The 23,411-nt window shown below is 45.2% G+C and overlaps 1 protein-coding gene across 2 annotated transcripts in view; it reads left to right on the forward strand.

The window, feature by feature from the left end:
- The window catches only part of MEGF6 (multiple EGF like domains 6), a 276,261-nt gene that overhangs the window by 188,630 nt on the left and 64,220 nt on the right, over window positions 1-23,411 (forward strand). The window contains exons 1-2 of one of the 2 annotated variants that reach the window (XM_078873192.1): window positions 10,946-11,628; window positions 20,566-20,688. In XM_078873192.1, the coding sequence (XP_078729318.1) occupies window positions 11,274-11,628; window positions 20,566-20,688 (478 nt within the window). In that variant the 5' untranslated portion in view covers window positions 10,946-11,273. Of the gene's footprint in view, window positions 1-10,945; window positions 11,629-20,565; window positions 20,689-23,411 lie in introns of those variants that run through there. The other variant, XM_078873191.1, reaches the window with a different exon arrangement.

The following is a 23,411-nucleotide window of genomic DNA, read 5'->3' on the forward strand; positions in this document are numbered from 1 at the left end:
GAGGCGTAGCGCCGCTGTTTTTACAGTTACTGGACTCACCGCAGAGAACTCCAGCGACACGACCGCACTTCACGATAGCTGGCGGAAAAATGTGCCACACGCCCTTTCCCGCGTGGCATTTTACATCCGATGCCTCATTTGAATTCCGAGGGTGTATTTGCCCGTGCTTATTTTCACACGCTTAAGTTTCTGATCAGTGCTCGATGCCAGAGATCCTGTTTTTCGACACACATGTCACAGTGGGATAATATGATGCAATGATTGAAAACTTTCATCTTCGCACACTAATGTCTTGCTTTTCATTACCACTGTCACTCTACCTGCTTTCACTCACCTCAACTATCTTCCTTTTCATTTTCATCCCCCCTTATATAATTGCCCGATTTATATAATGTACATATAGTTGTGTTTCCCACTCGTGATTTTCTTGTTGTGCGTGACAAGTGTTGTGATCGCAAAACATTTTTTAGGATCATTTAAGGCTACATCTGTCTGCATGTGAAACAACTTTTGACCAAAGTACATGGATATGGTTTTGATTTTCCCTGATGTGCCCTTGATATTGTCAGGGGGGAAAAAATCCACCTTGTCAATTTATCCAAACAAACCCCGGTATATGATGAATTGTGCTTTGACATATTTGGACTCACACAATCACTTTAAATGTCAAAAGTACAACCCGTTAACCACGAATAAGGCATGTCCCACCTCTGCTCATTATTTAAAATGACACTGCGTTGAAAGGCAGGACACTCAACCAGTGAAATACCTTCAGAGGGCTAAGGGGAAATTGTACGATAATGCATGCCAGGCAGGCAGATAATGTCTCCGGCCACAGAGATCTATTGCCACGACAATTCCAGATTTATACAATGCAGGCAGTCCAAGTGAGAGTGTACGGGCCTCCTCAAAACAGTGTTAAAGTGTTGGTCGCAAGCGTTTGCAGGTGGAAATTCAGTTCATCAGGATGGCGCAGTTGTAGTTGTAATCCTTTAAGCAACCGCCAAACTAATGACATTGAATAATGACTCATTCAAACACCCGTATGCCACACCAGTTGCTTAACCATAGGATCCATAGTTGAAAACGTACATGTTAAGTTTGGAAACATGCATGCAAAAACATGTTATTTAACGAGTTATATCCATCGTGCATGTGCAATGAAGTACTTCAGCAACAGAGGATACTGCTGATGGTTATTAGCACCCTCGGCTTGCAATCCAGAGATCAGCAGTTCAATATCTCCGGGTGAGGCAATGCAAACAAACATAAAATAAATAGGCGAGTTTCATCAACGCCTTAACCACCCGGCAGTTTGATTGGTAGACCGCACGTGGTGGTGAGACGTGTAGGGTAGCCCAACCTCTCCCGAGCTGTCTGGCCAGCGTAGCAGAGCAGACGAACTTGCCCTCGTGTGCGGGAGCTCTCTGCAGCTCCCGCTGGAGGCGGCGGTGCTTCCGCCACGACCTGACGTGCGTCGCCTCGGCCCACCCTCACGTCGCTGGCAGGATCGGCCGTCATTTCTCGCATCCGTCTCTTCTAGGGGTCGGCACGGTTTGAACCGACTCAAACTGGTTTCAAATTGAGCAATCCAAACCAAACCAGCGACAACTGAACCAAACCAAACCAAAACCAAACCAAACTAAGCTAAACCAAACCTCTTAAGTTGGCTTGAACCAAACTAGTTTGAGCCGGTTCCACCCTGTCCGAGCCAAACCGAGTCGGTTTTCGTAGCCCCAAACCAAACCGAACCAGTTCAAACAGAGCCAAACCAAACCGATTTGGTTCGGTTCAAACCGCGGTTTGGTGGTTTGAGCCAAACCGTGCCGACCCCTAGTCTCTTCTCAGCCTTCGCCCTCCACCTACCCTGTGAAGTGCATTATTTATTTATTTGTAAGAATTTTGTACTGTCATTAAAGAAACCGCAATGCAGTGGGAATTTCAAGAGGAGGGAAAAACAACAGTAAAGGGATAGCAAGCGAGGTGTAATATCCTGTACATTGCGTTGATACTGGTAGGAACCTCCTGGTTATACCAGCCCACAGGAGATTATTGTGTCCTTCCGTCCGTCCGTCGTGTATCCAAAAATGGGAGGGGTGGGGCTGGGTGGAGAGGGGAGGGTGGGGAGGGGCTGGGTGGGGAGGGTGGGGAGGGGCTGGGTGGGGAGGGTGGGGAGGGGCTGGGTGGGGAGGGTGGGGCTGGGTTGGGGGGTGGGAGGGGTAGGGCTGGGTGGGGTGGGGCTGGTCACTCCGTGGTGCCCTTATAAAACTCAACGTTTAACCTACTCACGCCGGCTTGTGCCCGCCCTCACAGTCGGGCATATTTGCGGAATACACCACGCAGCCGTTGACCCTGGCCATTGACCGAGCAACCCAACGTTCCTACCAGCTCCCTCCGCAGGACAATGTGTTTACCTCGTTTTGATATTCGTCATCGCACCTTTCAGGAACGCATCTCCGATGTAAACCGGGGTATTAATGCATTACTCTTAAATTACATACTTGGGATAATAAAAAAAAAACACAAAGTAACGTCACTCCATCTTCTTGGTTCTTTCGGTAAAGTCACGTAGAAGGGAAGTAATAAAATAATAAAAATAAAACATAATACAATAAAATGGAATATTATTTTATTACTTCCCTTCTACGTGACTTTACCGAAAGAACCAAGAAGATGAATCCCTGCAGTCACGAAAGCTTTAAATCGAACGTCACTCCAGCCACCGAAGGTTCCTTTGGCTAGGCTGCAGCAGGGCTTTGGGAATGTCTGAGATGTGATGTAAGGTGCTTTGAGTTGCTGAGGCTATTAAGCAAACGCCGTATGAATGCAAATCCTAATGCTTCATGTGTGAGAGATACAGGATGGTGATGCCTATATCTTGATGCTCTTCCTAATCAAAGGTAACGGTCATGATCGCTGTTGCATAGTCACGACATCTCATCATCCAACACGTCTTCATTTCCTGGCTCCTGCCAACCACTGTTGACACCAGATTTTGCTCTGTAGGCAGCTTGCTCTAGAGAGAAACCCTGATTTTTACTTTCAGACATTGCACCCTCGTGAGCTGTCCGGAAAGCACTGCCTACCTATCTCCTCTCATCTCACTCCACTCCCCTTCACACGCTCTACACGCTCATCAACGATGTTCTCTCTGCACAGATGTTATACCCCGCTGCTACTTGCCCACGTAGTCTCGAATTCCGTCCCTCCACTCACCCATGCTGCACACTCGCTGTCCATTTCCAAGCTCAAGACTTTTTCTTTTTTTCTTTCGAGTGCGCACTATTATCCATGCATGTGTGCGTCTCGACGCTTTCAGCAATTCCCCACGGTGGGGCGAATCCCCTGCCTCTTGTGCAGCACACTGGGATGGTGGTGGTGGCCGCACGCGCCTGGACACGATACACTGATACAAAGCCCAACTGCGTTGAGTGTTTTGCAGATTAAGCCTTTTCGAATCGCGCCTTGGCACGTGCGCGCGTGGCTGCCTTCTGCTGCGACTGTTACCACGCAGAGCCTTGCGCAAGTCAATTAGGCGAGGTCGTGTTTGCATGTATAGGGACGTCCCCCACGTATGTTGTTGTTATGATGATCACTGGGCAAGAGATCGAGCACACATGACAGCTCCTTAACACCAAAGCCACGGTGTGGAGGTGGGGGGGGGGAGTTGGGGGGGGGCAGGCACACACACGAAGCAACGCCTTGGTTATTTTTTTAACGGCATATATTTATTATTCTAGCCCTTTCGAGCGCGCCACGATGACACGAGTCGAAAGGCGATCTAGAACACCCGCCGCCCTCACCCCCGCACGTACAGAACGTCAAGCGTGGACAGCCGTGACACACGCAATGGGCAGGCTCCAACGTGGCATGCAGACCCTTCCCCCGTCCACTCCGCAGTCTCTATCAGATTAGAGAGCGTGATGGTGGTGGTAGTGGGTGGGGTGGGTGGGGGTGCGAGAGAGGCAATGATCACTGAGGAGGGCTCTATCACGGTGACAGGGGTGGGGGGGTCAGAGCGGAGGGGAGAGGTGGGGCGGGGAAGAAGTAAGTTTTGAAAGCACAGCGGCGGTGGGGGGATGATGGCTATATTATTTGGTTCTTTCGGTAAAGTCACGTAGAGAGAAAATAAAAAATATTATAAAATAAAAACATGATGTTTTTATTAATTTTTATTTTCTATCTACGTAACTTCACCGAAAGAATCAAAGAATACGAATTCCTGCAGTCACGAAAGTTTCAAGGCAGGATGACGGCTCTCGATCGAGGGTGGCGCTCCTTTGGCCAGGCAGAGGCCGATGCGTGCGTGCAGGCACGGGCTCGCGATGCTCCTAATGGCTCGTGGAGGGGGGGGGGAGGTTGGAGTTGGGGGGTGGAAGAGAGAGAAAAAAACTCGAGGTGCATTCCTTCAATGCACACATGTCCACTACCCTCAGAATGTTATGTTCCCACTCGTTTCCTGCAATTATGGATACGGGGAGGAAGCATCCCTGCGCAGTCGGATAGTGCTGTAAAAGGGACGGCATTGATGCGTGTGCTGACGATCTGGGATTTTATGGGACTTCTAGATTTGAAGCTTTCGTGACTGCAATGATTCATATTCTTAGGTTTTTTCGGTAAAGTCACGTAGGTAAAAAATTAAAATTAATAAAAGTAAAATTAAAATAAAATAAAAATCACGACGTTTCGGAGGCAACACAAGCTTCCGTCTTCAGGTGGAACCGTCACAGCACGATAGCTGTATCAAGTGAGATACAGCTATCGTGCTGTGACAGAAGCTTGTGTTGCCTCCGAAACGTCGTGATTTTTATTTTATTTTTATTTTACTTTTATTAATTTTAATTTTTTACCTACGTGACTTTACCGAAAAAACCTAAGAATATTTTACGTGACTTTGCGGACTCGTTAGCGCGTAAACTACGCGTCGACAAACACGCACATAAGCCAGCAGTGCGGTTACGCAAACGTGTCCCGGTCTCACGACAATCTTGACAGAAATCTCAACCCGAGACGTCTCGAGCGTGGAGCGTGGAGAAGTTGTGGCTGTGGTTGCACGGTCAGCCAGCGACTCAGGCAATCTATGCACGCGTGAAGTCAAGTGGTCCGATTTAAATATTCTCATGGCTGTGTGAAGCAATGCCAAAATATGCAAAAAGGTGCTGTGTTCTTTTTGTCGACCGATCGCTTTGACATGCAACTTGTTAGAAGTGCAGACATTGCATGCAATGTATGAGTAAATTGTTGAGGGAGTGGGTACAAATATGTGGTGAGCTGCAATTCAAATGAACAGATATAATTTTTACAACATTCATTAATTACCTTCCAAGTAACGCTTAAGTTAAATAATCGATATCTTCATAAATAAACAAGTGAGAGTCCATATTTCTAGAGATATGCATGTGTTCAGTAGTGACAGAGATGTTTGTACATTATTTATTAAAAAAATACCTAATACTACTTTTTTATTTTACCAAGTAAGAGCCACTGTGCTTTATATCTCCTTCTTGGAAGAGACATGGCCACAAATGACAGCTCAACAAAGTGGCTCATCTTGTGGAATGTATAGCAGCCAAATAATATATATATACACATGTTTCTACATGTGGAGGGAAAAACTGGAGGACCCGGAGAAAAATCGACGCAACCACGGGGAGAGAGAGAGAGAGATGCAAACTCCAAATATACGGCAGTCATCATGGGATGGGACGAACCCACGACTTTCTGAATAACCAGGCGAGGGAGATAGCCCCGTTTAATATTGTTGACAATGGCTAAATCATTCTTCTTTTCGCAAAGGAAACTGACGTAAAGAAGACAGGCTCATTAAGCTCATCAGATGGATATATATTGTTCGCCAAGTTCATAGCGAGCCGAAAAATGGACGGTTTAGAAGCGAGCCAAATTCATGAGCAAGCTGTATTTTCTGTTTTGTTTTACACCATTGACCACATACATGCCATAAATCAGATTCAATATTAGACAAATATATATCAAATACCACAATGCCTGGCTTTTGTAGATTCGAATAGTGTGTAAGGTTATATGTGAAACTTAAAAAAACGCTTTAGAGAGATAAAAGCATGAACACAAATTGGAGGAATCATAATAAACTTCAGATTTTACTGGCTCCTGGACTGTCCTATCATTCTCATGAATTAAATGTGGACTTCATCCATGTATTTCACAAAATATGGCTGAATATCTCTGAAAAAAAATCCATCTCAAGTGCATGGGCAGTTTACTGCAAACCAAAGTACGCAGAATTGAGCAATCGTTGTTGTGAAGGGAAAAACAACGTTAAGCTCATAACAACTCTTAAATTACGCGCTTACATTCCAAATGTGACGTGGAAATACGCGCATGCAAAGCGATTGAACGACAAATATTTATTGAGCAATACTCTGTGCAGTGTCAGATCGATGCGCGTGCGTGGGATGTGAGGACGTTAAGAATGATGTAGGAAAGAGTGGAACAACCGGAGGAATACAAACTTATGCAAGGTACTTGGCAGATTTGAACTTTGTATTGCATTGAAATTGGCGCTACTCACATCGAGCCAAGGGAACACGGCGCCCTTAAAATGTTTTTTTTATATATTAAGGGAATAAATGCTGACGCATGCGGAAAACACTGCAACCTTTATTTATCCAGATGAACTTCGCCGTTAAAGAACAATGTTGTGTTCCCAAAAAGTGCAATGTGTTCCTCCCACTTTTGTTTGTTTCACTCAAGAGCCATTGTGTTGCTTCATCGTGTGCACGAGTTCATTGTCATCTGGTGGCTTGTGTTGTATTAAAATTAGCAACGGTGGAACGATTGGCCCACTGGCCCTGACGATCTTATGACTCGGTTTTAAGAATCAGTTTATTTATTTTCATTGTCGAGAACGGTGGCAACTGCTGTGGCCGCAGTCGTGATGTGAACCCATTTCAGAAAAAAAAATATATACGAACTGAACAATTAGATTATAACTGATGCGCAATTGGATGAGCGTAACTTGAGCTTACGCATTTACATTGAGTTGAAGAACCGATGCACCATTCCACCCCTGCACACGACCAACAGGTCGATTTGTGGAACTGTCAAACCCAACGAGCTGCAACGTGGCTTGGAGATACAAAATATACAGATGGCCTCATGAGTTCATGGGCTCATGATCCCATTCGTCCAGACCTTTGTGAATTATCCCCTAATGTATGTCTGATGGGTTTTCTCTGGTGACTCCACTTTCGGCCCGCGTGAAGCATCACACGTTGTATTATTCAAGCACGTCAACAGAGGGTCCTCCTTCCAACTGAGCGAGACGTTTCTGGATAAACAGATTATTTATTTAGCGCTCAAATAGCAACAACAACAAAAATATGAAGTCGAATCAAGATCTGCATTGCTACGTCAGTTTAAAAGCAGTTTCCTAATAAATCACAATGCAATACATTTCAATCCGATCTCAATCGATCGGGATTGATTCAAAGGACCGATCCAGATCAGATTCCAGACGCGTGGATCAGATTTTGCGTTGACTGTTGCGAATCAGGACCACGTGATCGTTTGGTAATTTAACCCGCACCGGGCATCCCCCCCCCCCCTATCCACCCCCCTTCCCCCCATCTTCACCCCTCATGCTCCCCGTAAAATCATATTTAACATCACAACATTGCTCTGTGTGAGTGTGCAACCGTTTTTCGCTCATGTTCATAGGCAGCCAAACAATCTAGCCAAATGTGTTTTCTCTTTCCCTTAATTCACATTGGTGTGAATATTTCTAAAGTTATGGAAATTCCTAAACAAATGGAGACGAAGCCCTTCGGCATTGATTGATGTTGTGGTCAACATTCCCTGTAATTCTCCTTGCAATTACAGACATTCCTCTTTGCTAACAGGTACTATTAAATCCAGCTACTGTGCATAACTGCCTCGTACAAAATGTGAAAGGGAATGACGTAAAAACATGTGTACGTTTTTTTTTTAAACGCATGAATCCTTGAACTTAGGCATCAGTCAACATCATATTCATATATGTGTCTGTCACTAATCAGTATTTTTTTCCTCCAGTAAAGATGTACACTTTAGTAAGCGTGTCAACTCCATGCCAAGCATAACTCCATCTCCATTCTAATCTCCATTAAAAGCACAGCTTGCCACAAGTATGGCATTGATTAAATCCAGATAATTATTGTTCATGCACACATAAAACTAGGCTTTAGAATAAAAGAAATACAAAATATCCACAAAATGCTGTCCCATTTCACTTAAAGGGACATCACAAGTCAGGCCACATAGGATACCACCCATTGCTTTGAAGAATGAGTTAATCTGAAATCCAAGCTATACCACGGAGAAGTGGTTTTCATCATTTTTGGTACGATAGACCCCCAATCTAAACCACCCCATCCTCAACCTCATCCTCCTCTCGCCACCCTATTCCCCTGCCCCCACAGCCCCCGTGCCCCCCACCCCGCCCTCAACTCCATGTCACGAAGGAGATAAAGCATAGCATGGTCACGTGTACGCATGTCCAGTCCACTTGCTGTGAGCAAGGCACGTGTTTCATCTTGCTGTTTTATTGCCGCGATGTGGCGCTGATGGTCGCCACGCACATTCGAGATTGCTCCTGCACGGTATTCACGCCACAGTCCCCCCTGCAGCCCCTTCCTTCCATCCATTCAGGGCCTTGACCCATGGGGGGTCAAGCACTGCTGCAACAGGGCCTCATAAAACGCGTGCGATACATCAGAGGCATGCAATGTCGCGTTGACAGTAAACTATTTGAATGGGGGCATGTTTCTCTCGGGGTGAAGTTATACCTTTTGGGGGGAAGTGTTCCTGCTCATGTTGTTTTCATCACTTGTAAATGAACAAGGCAGAACAATAGGTAACAACGTGCTGGAGGTACAGAGTTATACGTGTCTCACATGTACAGACATGTGTAACACGTAGACCTTGTGCCATTAAACCATGATGCGAGGTATATGTTACGAAACCATGAAATGGCTACGGCTTGGGAGGCCTTCATTCAGCAGTGGATAGCTCTTGGATGATGATGATTATTATTAGGATTGTAAAATGTATTTTAAAAGCTCCGCAAGTAGTCACATGAATTTTAAAGTAATGTATTCCCTGTGACATTACATTGCAGAGTGAATGATCATGGGATTTCAATATTACCTGAGATTAGGTTTTGCAAGTTTCTGAATGTCGTCTGTATAAGTTATAATTGCCGCTTGTGTTTAAACTCAATGGCTGTGCTTGAGGCGATGCATATTTTGTTAGATTATATTTTTTTTAAATAATGCACATTTACCATAAAGCAACTGCCCGATGTCAAAAGTAATAATGTGCAACGATTTCCAAATGTAGCGTTTTGACGACAAACATGCCCCTGTAAAAATCCCGTGGAAATTAGTTTGAGATGAAGCAACGACAACCAAAAAAATAAAAAATAAAGTTATTTTGTTCATGTGCCGGGCCAAGGCATTTAATTTTGACCAAGTCTACTCGTAACAAATGAGGGACTTTAATAAGATGCATTAAAAATGAATAACATTTGCAATTCATCACTCATGCCTGTGGAGCAAGAGAGGGGGTGCCGGGGGGGATATATCTACGTACGGTTTTATAAGGACTAAGATCGATTGTTGACTTTCGTGCACAAAAATAGAATGAATGTGAAAGCATGTTAAACACATTCCTGCGGAGGGAGCTGGTAGTAACGTTGGGTTGCTTGGTCAATGGCCAGGGTCAACGGCGGCGTGGTGTATTCCGCAAATATGGCCGACTGTGAGGGCGGGCACAAGCCGGCGTGAGTAGGTTAAACGTTGAGTTTTTTAAGGGCACCACGGGGTGACCAGCCCCTCCCCACCCTCCCCATCCAGCCCCTCCCCTCCCCTCCCCACCCAGCCCCACCCTCCCCACCCAGCCCCTCCCCACCCTCCCCTCCCCACCAAGCCCCTCCCTGCACGACGGACACAATTATCTCCTGTGGGCTGGTGTAACGAGGAGGTTCCTACCAGTATGAAATATTGAATATCTCAAGTGGTCGACCACAACATCCACCTAAGAAAATTATTGGGCGCGTTGATTGTGATCGTAGATTGTATGGTTATGGCTGATGCTGCCGAGTGGCCTGGCCACTCTGTTGACCACACAACTGTTTGACAACACGTGGCACTTAGATGATAAAGATGATGATGATATAGGTATCGATATTTTAACACTTTATCTCAGCATCTTCATCCCAATTAATTACAACTGAAGCGCAAGCACAATTTAAGGTTTAAATTTCAATAAAATGAATTTCCCTCAATTATGCGGTGATAAAAATTGCAACTGACTGGCCCAGCATCGAGCTGTGGATAAAGAATGGCCAAAACGTCATCCATTGTCCCGATCTCTCTGTGCGCGGTGCTTTTAGCGCCACAGCGTGTCGATTTGTAGCGTTTATTTTCATTTGTTTTGCTGGTGACTTTGTGCATTTCACATTGAAATCGCCTCCAGCGCTTTTGCTGCTGTGGGCAATAAAAGTTGTTTAAAAGTCAAAAGTCTCTGCTTTTAAGGAGTACCCCGTTGCACAAAACGTCACCTATTTCATTTACGTATTTTAATTTTCAGGACAGTGTTTACTAACTCTCCTATTAAAGTGGTGTGTGTGTGCGTTTTGTGCTTCCGTACCATTGCCAATGCGCTACCAGCAATCAATGGCACGCGTATCCAATAGAATTGAATCACATTGGCACGGCACAAGGAGAAGAGCTGCTGCTGCCGCTGCTGCTGGTGTGACTCTGAGCACTTGTATCGGGCAACTCGGGAGGAACAAGATTGTACTTGACTGCTCGGGGAGAGGGGAGGGGACAGATGACGCGGAGGAGAAAACCGGCCAGGCAAAGCGGACCCCGCAGAGAATTTAACGCAAGTGACACGAGGATCACTGGGCAGTCAAACGGCACAGGAGGAGGGGGGAGGAGAGAGGCAGGCAGACAGACGTGAAGATGAAATCTAAGGTATAGACGGGCAGATATAACAAGCCAGCTGCAGTGATAAACCAGAGGTAGACAGATATCGACAGACACCGAGAGAAGGCAACTGTGGGTGGAATGTGTGAACGCAGGATAAAGTTTTGAGAGCGCGACAATTGCAACACAACAAACAGGCACACCGCACCTCCGACTGTCACGATTGGCTATGCACGGCGCGAACAGAAGTTCAACATACAGACATACACCACCACAGTAGCACGTTCGTCTCAGAGGTTCGCACACACACACGCGCGCGCGCGCATGTGCACATCGAGAAACACATGCCGAGAGCGCAGTAGGGGTGGTGCTTGCGAGTTGCGAGCGTTCGCACACAACTCACGGGGGCACGAGGGAGGGCAAAGCAAAGCAAGCCCCCACAGAGGGCTAGGAGAGGTGGAAGAGCTGAGCGGCGAGCGCGACCCAAGCGAGCTTCACTTGTCCAGAGCGCCGGCGATGAGGGCGATCGGCGCATTCGCGGCACTGCTGTGCGTGGCCGTGTCCGTGGCGCGTGCCACCTCATACCCAGGGCGGCCTCTGCGCTACCAGCAGAGGGTCAACTGTTTCCCGTGCGTCCACATGCGGAGCCCACACAGAGGCAGGAGCGAGAATGTCACTGGTAATGAGCCGTGAGACGCTTTGGCGTCGCGTTCGGTGTTGCGTGTTTTTTGTTTGTTGTTTTTGTATATTCTTGCTGTTGTTGTTGTACAGAGTATTATTTAAACGCGAAATTTATTTGTTGTTTTTTTTATTGTCGTAGTTTTGTTGTTCTGGGGGTGGTGGGGTGGTGCGTGTGTGTCTCTGTGTGTGTGCTGCTTCTCTTTGCCGTGATGGTTCGTCGGAGTTGTGAGCTCACGTGGAATGAGCTTTATTGATTGCGTAATTGCGTGTTTTGTTCACGTCTGCACGCTTGCTATTAAAATGTTTAGAGAAGACGTGCTTCTGCCACGCTGGAATTTATTGTTTAAGTGGATCGGTAAGATGTGCGTGTGATACTTTGCAACGCATCTTTCAAATGGTACGTGTGTGAATCGTGCCTCATACAACACTGCTATAGACGGTCATATATGTTGAACATTTATATTTTATTTAAAACATTTTTTATTTAATACCCATTACAGTATACACCATAAAGTAATTTCACGTCTGCAATATCTAATCTAGAATAGCAAAAGTGGTTTAAAGTAAAGTTTATGTAACCAGGTGAGAATTCGAGACACCGGATTAGGTTTAATTTGGCCGAGTGACCTAACAAAAGCAAAACAAGTAAAATTAAGTGCAGCAATAAAGCAAATAGAACACGAAACATCGAAACGATAAATATTCTCAGCCACACCTTTTGATAGACTTTACCTTCAGCAGCGGCTAATCCAATTTGTCCTAGCCGTGTAAGCACATTCCATGCAGTGGGAAAATATGTAACGGATTACAACGGATACCTGTACTCCACTAGTCCACGTGCAATGCAATACCAGCTCACAACAAAGACAGCTCGAAATGTCCGTGGGTATTAGTGGAAGGGCGCTGGGTGTGTATATATATCATTCCCAGCTCAGGGTGCTCACAATGCAGCATTCCAAGCCTGCCAAATCTCATCAAATCGCACGCTCGACAAATTACGCCGCTTTTTTCTTTTTGGTTCTTTCGGTAAAGTCACGTAGAAGGGAAATAATAAAAGGATAAAAATGAAACATAATAAACTACAATTCTCAGTTTAACACGTAGGCTTTCGCGACCAATTCTCACGACGTTTCGGCCACAACACAAGCAGCCGGCTTTTCATTCTCGGGCACACACACAGTGTACTGCGCGGCCAAGTAGCCTGAATGGCAGGGCTATTGTGGGTGGTGGTTTAAAGATTATTGTTTAGACGCCACGAAGTGCCACGGGAGGGAGCTGTGCCTGTTTCCTGCCTGCACGATGCTCGTGGAAGTTGTTTATCACTGCGTCGTCTGAAACGCATGGCTGCCGACATGACACTTATGCAATATCTGCACCTGCCTACACAATGCAAACATACTAACTGGCTTATATGCCAACTATACACATTAATTCCCATAAGCATGTTATTTATTTCCCTGTGTGTTGCTGATGTAAGACTTGAGCATGTGTGTACTTTTGTGATATTCTGTGGCTATTCTACTTCCGTGCCCAGAAGACGCATCTGCATGCGCCTGCCTGTACACATCACCGCTTTCACAGCTCGGCCATGCGAACTTGCCAACATGACTCTCAAGTGCGTACCTGTCTGCACGATTTGTGTACCGTCGAAGCTGAATGTAACCACGTCTTATATAAGCACGTTACTTGGTGATTACTGCACTTGCAGTGGTGCAGAAGCACAACGCACAACACATCCGCAAATAACATTGTGGCCGTGAAAGTAACATGTATGATAGGTGACGTTTCGGACAAGGGCCCGTCTTCATGACACATCATTGATGAAATGATGTGCCATGGCTACCACTGGATTGGCGACTCACATACTGAAGAATGTGTTGCGTTGTTTACACGTATATATAAGCACAGTTCTTCTATAAGCAACAGACCCTTATGTTGCACTGGTGGAAGGAAAGCATCGGGCAGCTTATGATAGCGGAACACTTTGGATATAAGCACAGCTTGCCTTGCTCTCAAGGGGTGTTGAAGGTGTACATACCTGACTGCATTACTGCATTCCTTAGAGGCAGAACACCCAGTCTGGGCTTTAGAGTTCGCCCACAAACCGTGGTCTGCACGTGCTTATTCCTAATGATCACAATTTACCCACCACATGCTTCCAATCACTGCTGTTTGCTTCTCCCGTGAAGCGGCGTTCGTTATTGGGAGTGCGCACGGGTTAATCGGGGAGTGCTGGCGAAAGAGTGAGTTCGAGCTTGCAATGCAACCGACTCGATTGAACCTGGATATCCCGCGATATTCTGGATATGTTCGTGGGGTGGGGGGGGAAACAGGCAAATTACGTAACTCCACAAATCAAAAGAAGCAGATTAAAAAGCTTCAAATTTTCAATTAATGCCGTTTTTTTTTATCAACGAAGCATAATCACTGCTACCAATAAGTTAATTACGGAAAAAATGTCCGAGACAAGAGAGCAGCGGCCGGTGAATGTGTTATTGTCATTATTTTAGAAACTGCCCCATTTGTTTCACATCTGCAAGCCACCGATCATGCGTGTGTTATGATGTGCTGCGGCCATGCATATTTGAATGGATCCAAAAAAAAACCCAAAATCGGACATATTTTAGTACCCTTTAATGTTTGGGCACGTCAGATGGCAATGCCAGGAAACTTGACATCAAATCATTAGTGTGCCAAACGTGTGCTCATATTTGCACAACAACATTAGGATTGACATCGGCAGCTTTCTTGGGTGTGGATACATTAAGCATATCAGTTGCTGGAATAAAAAAAATATACTCTTGATGTTGACAACCCAGAGGTATGTACAATACTACATAGAGATCACAGCAGACACATTGTGATTTGCAGCGGTTAGGTCAGAATTACATTAAGCGGGTTGAATTTCATCTTCCAGCATGGCAGTTGAAACAATGGCCACTTTTTTATTTTTAAATCCCTCCACCAATGTTCAACCAGTCGTATATTGTGTGGTGGGGCATAGTGGTGGTAAGGGTGCCACGTTAGTGAGATGTTAACTACCTCGCCTGGTATACAGGATGGTTGTGGGTTCAATTCTGACCTTGACGCCTGTATATTTGGAGTTTTCATGTTCTCCCCGTGGTCGCATAGAGTTTTCTCAGGGTCCTCCGGTTTTTCCCTCCACATTTAGAATCAACACCCGTTTAGAGTATTTGACTGCAATACATTTACACATGATAAGCCACTTCATTGAGCTATCATGTGTATCCAGGCCGCTTCTGAAAAAGCTCATAGCTTAGTGGGCCTTGCCTGGTAAAATAAATATAGTTTAGTTGTATTTTAGTTTTAATCCTACCTCTTCATAGACATCTGGCCTGTGTGGAGTAGTAGGCCAAGTACCCTCATAGGGCCTCTCTAGAACTCCCTCTCTAGAGCTCCCTCCAGTGGAGACCCTTCTGCCAGCAGTGACATGAACAAGTAATTGAAACGCTGCACCTTTACCTTTATAAAGTATGATGCATATATATTATTTTCACGAAAGGAAATTGTAAACAACCGTGTAATATGAGGTTCATACATGAGCCAAGAGGGAGTTTTCCCTCCGAAGTCAGATTATGGTGCCAGCTTTAAAACCACTTCGAGATTTGGCCAAGTCTCTAAAAGCCCTCGTGGGATGGAATTATAAGCACATTTTTATGATATAGAACCTGAAGTTCTTACTTGAAAATAGTCAAATAAATTCCCACATTTGTATTCTAAAGTTGCATCTGTAATAACTGTGAATTTTTAGTAGACCATAGATACACACATACCAGCCGTGTGATGAATGTGGCTTCATCCAGATCCCGATACATGATGAGAGCAGTGGCAATTTCTCTTAATATATTTTTAAAGGATTTGAAGAAATAATAAAAAATAATATCATTTGTGAAAATAACGTAAATAATTATAAACAATAGTAATTTGGATATATATCATGTTAAACACATTAAAATTACATTTACTGCAATACTTGCATCTTCACCTGAGGACGGCTGCTTGCGTTGTGGCCGAAACGTCGTGAGAATTATTTTATTATGTTTTATTTTTATTATTCTATTACTTCCCTTCTACGTGACTTTACCGAAAGAACCAAGAAGATGAATCCCTGCAGTCACGAAAGCTTTAAATCGAAATATACTTGCATTTCTTTAGGGTTTTTTTTCTTTCAGGTAAATGTGCAGTCCTGCAATTGCTCGCTCATGCCACTGCTGGCTGAAGGGCCTTAATCTCGAGGGAACTCGGCAACCTCTTGATTCCAGTGTGCTAACCATGACACCACTGTGGAAACGTTCTTAGAATGTTATTTTTTTGTACGAGACCAAATTAAACTGAAATATCTCATTCCAAGTTTGCCTGAAGGAACATATTTATCATCACCCTGTAATGCCCCCTCACTAACTTAACATTCAATGACGTAGCAAAAAAATATGCTTCGGAGTATTTTTTTGTTACATTGCAAAACGTTTTATTTAGGACAGCAAACGCCTGTGAAATATACAGTGTATTGAAAATGTTGTGTATATGCATGAATAAACCTCAACTGTGGGCACAGCTGCTATGCATTTAAAGGACGCTTTATGGCCAAAAAAATTAATGTGAAATGGAATCAATTAAACATTGAAAAGTCTGACTAGTTGAGCCTGAAATCATGAGCAAATACAATTCTCAAGATGCTTTATCATCAGCATCATCATCATTGTTTTCAGCCATTATCCACTGCTGGATGAAGGTCTTCCTTAGCCACTGTCACCATGTTTCACGGTCCTGCAACGGAACAATCCCTCTAGCTCCTGCACATGAGCTCATTGCCTTGCACTGCTTCCAACGTGGGCGAACCAACAGCGTTACCAGACCATAATGGACTGCCCATGGCTCAGGACTTTTAGATAATTAAATCTGCGATGGCATCTGCAACACGTTCGTGGAGGTGCATATATGTATTGCGTATCAACAATACTTAGTTTCGGCTGGAGATGTTGGGGGCTGAGCACTGTAAAATAACTCCCCCCTCCCCCACTCACGGGGGTTTCATTTGGAGTGTTTGAGTTTGGGGGCATCCAGAAAATATGTTATGAGAAATTAAGCCCTGTGTATAGGAGGCAAACACAATCTATTGACACACATTTCTACGTAAGGTATTTGTGTTGTGCACAATAGCTATAATTAGATCACTACTCACTCTACACAAGTGTTTACGAGGGTTGGTTTTACAACAAAATTATAGCTTGCTGTTCTTACATGCTGTGTCCCGATGGCCACCTCCCAATCACACCTGGCCAGTCAATCATGAGGAAAGCAGCAATGCTGGATTCGTGTCGTACCATTTCTAGAAGCTGCCACTGAAATGTCATTCAACTTGTGGGGCGTTGCTCGATTTGATTCCTTCCATCCAAGTACTAACCAGGCTGGGGCTTGTTTATCTTTCAGGATCGGACGAGGGTGATATGGTCGTAGGCCTAAAAGCCACCAGCATGATTACAATGGTGCTTTTCGTTTTTTTTAAAGAAGTTGCGGCAGTTTTTCTTTTGAATAAAATAACATCTAGATATTTGCTAAAGTGTGTCAATAATTTACGTGGGGCTCAGGACAACCACTGTATTGGGCTTCTGCTCCGTATGGTATTTCGTGGATTAATGAAGTCCATCAACCCACTGTAGGGTCAGGGTTGCCTTCTGCGACTTTCACAAAATATCGGCAAAGATCACACGTGAACACGTTTCGTACATCAAATTAATGTATCTTGGCAAATAAGTGCATTGAGACAATAGCGTCACAACGTGCAAGTGAATCTCGCGTGCATGAGACCAGTCTGAAATGTGTACTCTCCATACCCTAACTAGCACAGGTGGTGAGCCATCGCACTGGCAACATTACTGTGGGATGTCAACACGGTAGTTATTGCTTCAACCAGTGGAACTAACATCGGGGTTGTCCCCACGTGGCACAAAGCCGCCAATAAATACGAGGGCTGCCTTCAAGCGCTCATTTGAAGCACAGAGTCACTCGTGACTCGAGGTACCCACAAGGCTCTGCCAGCACATGTGATGCTGCATAAACAGTAGCAGAAGCATGCTTCCAATGAAGCACCAAACACGGCGTCTCGAACGCAATGCTCTTAAATGCGCAAGTGTAAAATTCAAAGTGAAATATCGCACGGTCCAATGTATTGTATGCAACTCTTTCTAATCGTGTTAATGTGAAGAAAATAAATATCAAAGTAGTGAAGCAGACAATGCATACGGTGGAAAAGTGTCTGCACATGAAGCACTGATTAAGTGTCACCAAACAACTCTGGAGCAATTTCAACATCCAGTGTCTCATAAGCAGACTTAGGCTGGCTTGAATCGACACTGGTGAGCCTCCAGATGTTTAAAGCTTTCATGACTGCAGGAATTCATATTCGTTGGCTCTTTCGGTAAAGTCACGTGGATAAGTTCAAATTAATAAAATTGTTTCATGATATACTTTCTGGTCACTCGTCCGAGCACTATCCAGCCCCAATCCCGTTGACCTTCTGGGATCGGACACATTCTGAGTGAGATTGGTCATCGGCACATTCACCCATATATATATTTATATGCACCCATATTTATTTAGATCTCAACACTTCCTGTCCTTCCATTGCATCATACCGGCATAGGCCACTGGCTCCAAATGTGTAAGCTACCATCATCAAGTCGCATTTGTGCATAGTGCACTATGTACATGCGTGTGTGCATATATACACAAAGCGTGGCATTCACATCCACTCAGGTCACGCACACTGGGTAATGGTAGCCGTGGCATGTCAGTCTTTGCACCTGACGTATTGCTGATACTATTATAAACATGCGTTACAAACTGCTGTCATCACGAAGGATGCTTATATTTTTTATTTTTTATCCCAGCTTGGAGCGTGCTGTCTGGAAAGCAACATGAACAAATAGCTTCGGTGTGCGTCATTGTCATTCCGCGAATGCAGCAGAATCACAGTGGCATTTCACCAATAGCACTGCTGTGATTTAGATTCACTTCAATGGCCAGCAAGTGCAGTTTCTTGAATTATGGCTGCAAAACATTACTGTTATTATGTCGTGTCTATTGAAGTTGGCGCTCGGGTTAAGCAGTTACGATAAAAGAGGCGGATAACGACTGTAACAGCTGCGTTTTGCTCCCAAGTGGCTTGTGACGTCCCCTCGGTTGCCACTTTTGTAACCGAGGTGTAACTTTGAGGCCACGTGGAGTGGTGACAGTCCAAAAGCATGCACAAAGACAACAACAACAACCGCCATTCGCCACTAAGTGGCGGTGACGTGACCACGATGCTTGTGCCAGGCTATGTGCACCTTGAGGCCACGTGAAGTGTCGAATGCCCGCTGGCAGGAGGTCACGGGGCAGACCCAGGTACCACGGGCCGACTGACTGAGATGACCGAGATGACTGGCTGATGCACCACCTGTGCCCCCTACTGTGCCAACTTGCTGTGCTTTAGCCACCCGGCGCTCCACTCGTTGTTGGTATTTCGTGTCACAACTCACAACAAAGACACACACACACACAAACACAATCGGCAGGAAAGTTCCGCAGCTGATATTATGAACATAGTAAAAACAAGTACAGCCGAGACTCACAGGCACAATTTCGCCATCATGGAATAATCTTGATTTGAAGCTTTCGTGACTGCAGGAATCTATACTCTTTGGTTCTTTCGGTAAAGTCACGTAGGTATAAAATAAAATAAATCACGACGTTTCGATCGCAACACAAGCGGTCGTCCTCAGGCAGAAAAAAATAGAATCCAGCAGTGGAACTGCTGAACTAGCGAGAGAGGACGACCGCTTGTGTTGCAATCGAAACGTCGTGATTTACATCATGGAATGCTTACGTAGATCCGAATCCAACGTGTTCAACTAAACACCCACGATTTATCCAACTGACAGAGGGGGCTTTACCCTCAGCGAGGGGCTGATTGTGAGGCTCGTGGTTGCAAGCAGGTCGATGCCAGATACCACTCGTTCCACAGCACTTGCCTCTCTCCTTCATAGCCCATTGACAGTAGCTTGGCATTTAACCCCCGTGTCCTCTCGGTCTGCCCGGAGGAGAGATTAGGAGCTCTGGCATGGATGAAGTCATGGTCCGCTTAAGCTTTCCCAACACCCCCAGCCAAGAGCCCACCACGTACTTGCCCCGATGCTTATCTGTGGCCGATTCAGTTTCACGATTACATGAATGAGTGTCACTGTCCTGACAGCAGTCAATGGATCGTCGCAGACGCACACAAGTCGGTTTCATAGCGGTAGGGGGCGGGGGGTCATTGTGAGCGTCGCTGCTCTAAATGCTTTTGTGGCATCTAATTCTGGAAAGCCATTTAACCCCTTGACTTTCGACCATTGTGCAAGTCATGAGCATTCTTTGGAGCCCGATTGCAAGTAATTGCACTTCTCAATGCACGATCTTTAATCAATGGTGCGTTGCATCATAATTGTGTTTTGCTGCTATACAATGCACCACCATGATCATCCTTTGAATAGTCAAATCGCACCCCGAATACCCCCACAATCTCGTCATTTCTCGGAAGCCTAAACAGGGCAAAGTTGTGAAGAAAAAGAGAGCCTCACGCAATACGAATACATATTCCGATATTCAATCGCAGTTCAAAGTGTGACCGTCGATCGATCGCGTTTGCCTTACCGGGTTTGTCGTCGAGCGCCTGGTGACACAAAAACGGCGCGTGCCGGCAGGCGTGCGTCTTCCGATTATGATTGAGCTGCAGTTATAAGCATGACCCATCGATCGATCGCGTTTGCCTTCCAGACGTGGACGAGTGCCTGGAGCACAACGGCGGGTGCCAGCAGGCGTGCGTTTTCCGATTCTGATTGAGCTGCAGTTATAAGCGTGACCCATCGATCGATCGATTGCGTTTGCCTTCCAGACGTGGACGAGTGCCTGGAGCACAACGGCGGGTGCCAGCACGTGTGCGTCAACACGCCGGGGAGCTACCACTGCGAGTGCCGCCCGGGCACCAAGGTGCACAGCGATGGCCGCACCTGCGTTTGTGAGTTGCTCTTCATCGCGGTTTTGCAAAACAATCATTCGAATTTTTTAATTCTAGATTTAAAAGTTTTCGTGACTGCAAGGATCCATACTCTTTGGTTCTTTCGGTAAAGTCACACAGGTGGAAAAATAAAATAAAAAAGAAGAATAAAAATAAAACTAGAAATATTCTAATTAAATCACGATGTTTCGGAAGCAACACAAGCTTCCGTCATCAGGTGGGACAACCACAGCAAAAAAAAATTACTGTAGTGGCCAAAAAAAAGAAAACGGAAGGTACGGATGGACCCCCCCCCCCCCCCGCGGTTCTGACCCATCGTGTCGTGGGGAAACCTCCTGGTACACAAACTTAGCTTGCGCGGGGGAGGAGGGGGGGTTAGTCCGCCGACTTGGTAGCGCAGGGCGCTGACCGTAGCACTGCCGCCCCCCGCTCGTGGACACACGCACACCCACTTTGGATCATCATCATCATCATCATCGGTAAGTACAGCATTTCTTCAGCATTTATACTACTGTTTTTGGTTGCCATGTACCTAACCTCATTACTTAGGTAAGGCTTTTAAGTATTGAATAATCAAAGTTTTGGCTTTGGCAGCACTTTCCAAGAACGTGCAACCCCTCTACACAGAACAAAGCAAGGGTTTCTGCCGTCCCGTATTGGATTACTACACCCGACTTGCAATCCAGAGGTTACCGGTTCATCTTCATCTCCTGGCGTAGCAGTTGAAAGATCGGACAACTTATTAAACCCCTCCATCCCCCTCCCATTGCCTACTGCCCAGACGGAGCGTGCATACTCCACTTCTTCCACGTTGTCTTGCCAGCGGCTCTCTCGAGTGGGAGGCCCCTCCGCCAGCAGTGGCATGAGCATGCAATGTCCGGTCTGCACCTTCCCTATTACCATATGCCTGTGCAATATGAGTCTAGCAAAAGCTATGCACGTGGTGCTTCTTCATGAGCAAGGATGCACAAGGAGAGGGACTACACGGCCATACGTGCCTACCAGCCCCGACACAAAAAACTCACGCATCTTGCTGTCTCACCATCAACCGCACCTCCGATTAACACTGTTGGCTACGTATGGTGAGAAACATGTTCAACATACATACGTACATTTTTTTTTCATCTCCATTTAAAACGCCTTTCTTTCGAACTGCTTTTTGTGTTTTATTTTCTGTTTGCTACGTACGGTGCAAAAGAAGTTCAACATACATACATAGTGCCCGTAATCCTGTTTTTTGGAGACAGGGTTGGTGGTTCATACAGGGATCTCATCACGGTGCTGTTACACTCCAAATCCGCTGGGCTTAGAGGTGGCGATAAAGCAAATAGGCCGCCTGGCCTGCGCAGATTTTCACGTGTTATCTGGAATGCTGTGGATTCCTGCCACGTTTAAAAAAAAAATACAATCCTAAAAAGGAATTGGCCAAAACATCCTAATGCAGGGACCCTTCCTTCAAAACAGTCTTCTGACACTGCGACGCTTTCCTGTGTAAAACAAGCAGAGCAATTAAATACAACCAGACCTCGCCAGAATGTGGGAGCTCTGGTGGGCGTTAATGCTTCACAATGCATCCGAATTGTCATGTTTGCAAAAAAGAAAACAACGGTTGTGTTGAATTTGAAGCTGCTAATTCACGATAGATTGACCATTGTAAAAACAGCGTTAACAGGGCACATATGGTCATACATAATTTAACACTGCTGTTGGATTTACACAGGGACCCTGGTCAATGGACTGTGTGCTTTTTTTGCGTGCAGGAATAACTGTTTCAGATCAAAAATGCTCAGATGGGAGAAAAAGTTGGCCATTCGGCTGTCCCTCTGCTGCAAAATAACATTTTAGCATGGAAATAACATCCCCGTGTTTTCAGAAAGTTTGATCGGAACAACAAGTAGCTTATTATTTTATAATGGGAAATATTGTTGTTGTTATCCTATTGACAAGTAAGACGCGCAGCTTACTGCGGAGTCTTGCACAGTTGCATAGGGGATGCATGAGATGTACTATACATACACCATAGGGTAAAGCATTAATATATGCCCCACTAAAATATCGAAAATATACCCCACTAAAATAACTAAAATATACATATAAATTATATCTTCTTTGAAAACTACTGTCTTTAGAACTGGTTTTTGTGTTTAGTTTGTTGTCCTTCCCCCGCACCTCTGATTAGCATGGCTGGCTACGTACGGTGCAAAAACAATTCTGCATACATACATGTACATTTTTGCTCATTTCAAAGCCTTCACATTTCTACCAGCATTCTCACTCCGTGCATTAGAAATCCCTTTACACACTCGCAATACAATGTGTCCAACAGAGCTGGAGTGATATGCTTGCGACGTTCATTGATGCGCAATATCGGGGCCAAAATAAATACATTTTTAAAAAGATGTGAAATCAAGGTCACGCAAAAAATAAAATCACCACGGTTTTCTACATCTGTGTCTGGTAAAAAAAACAAAATCGGTGTTACCGCAGATGGTTGTGACTTTTGAAGCAACTTTCTGTATCATTCCCCTTTCATATGCGAACATACGACTATGTAGGTGTTCGCGTTTGGGCCGTACAGCTCCTTGGTGTTTTCCGGCCGGTTGCCGTTTGTTGTTTGGTGCGGTGTCCGAGGTTCCGGGAACTGAATTTCTTTAGTTCGTCTTCAATTCAGTCCCTGAAGAAACCCTAAGCTCGTGGCACGAAACGTCAGACATCATGCCAAA

This window comes from Lampetra fluviatilis, chromosome 36 (genome assembly GCF_964198595.1).
Source record: "Lampetra fluviatilis chromosome 36, kcLamFluv1.1, whole genome shotgun sequence".
NCBI classification, from domain to species: domain Eukaryota; kingdom Metazoa; phylum Chordata; class Hyperoartia; order Petromyzontiformes; family Petromyzontidae; genus Lampetra; species Lampetra fluviatilis.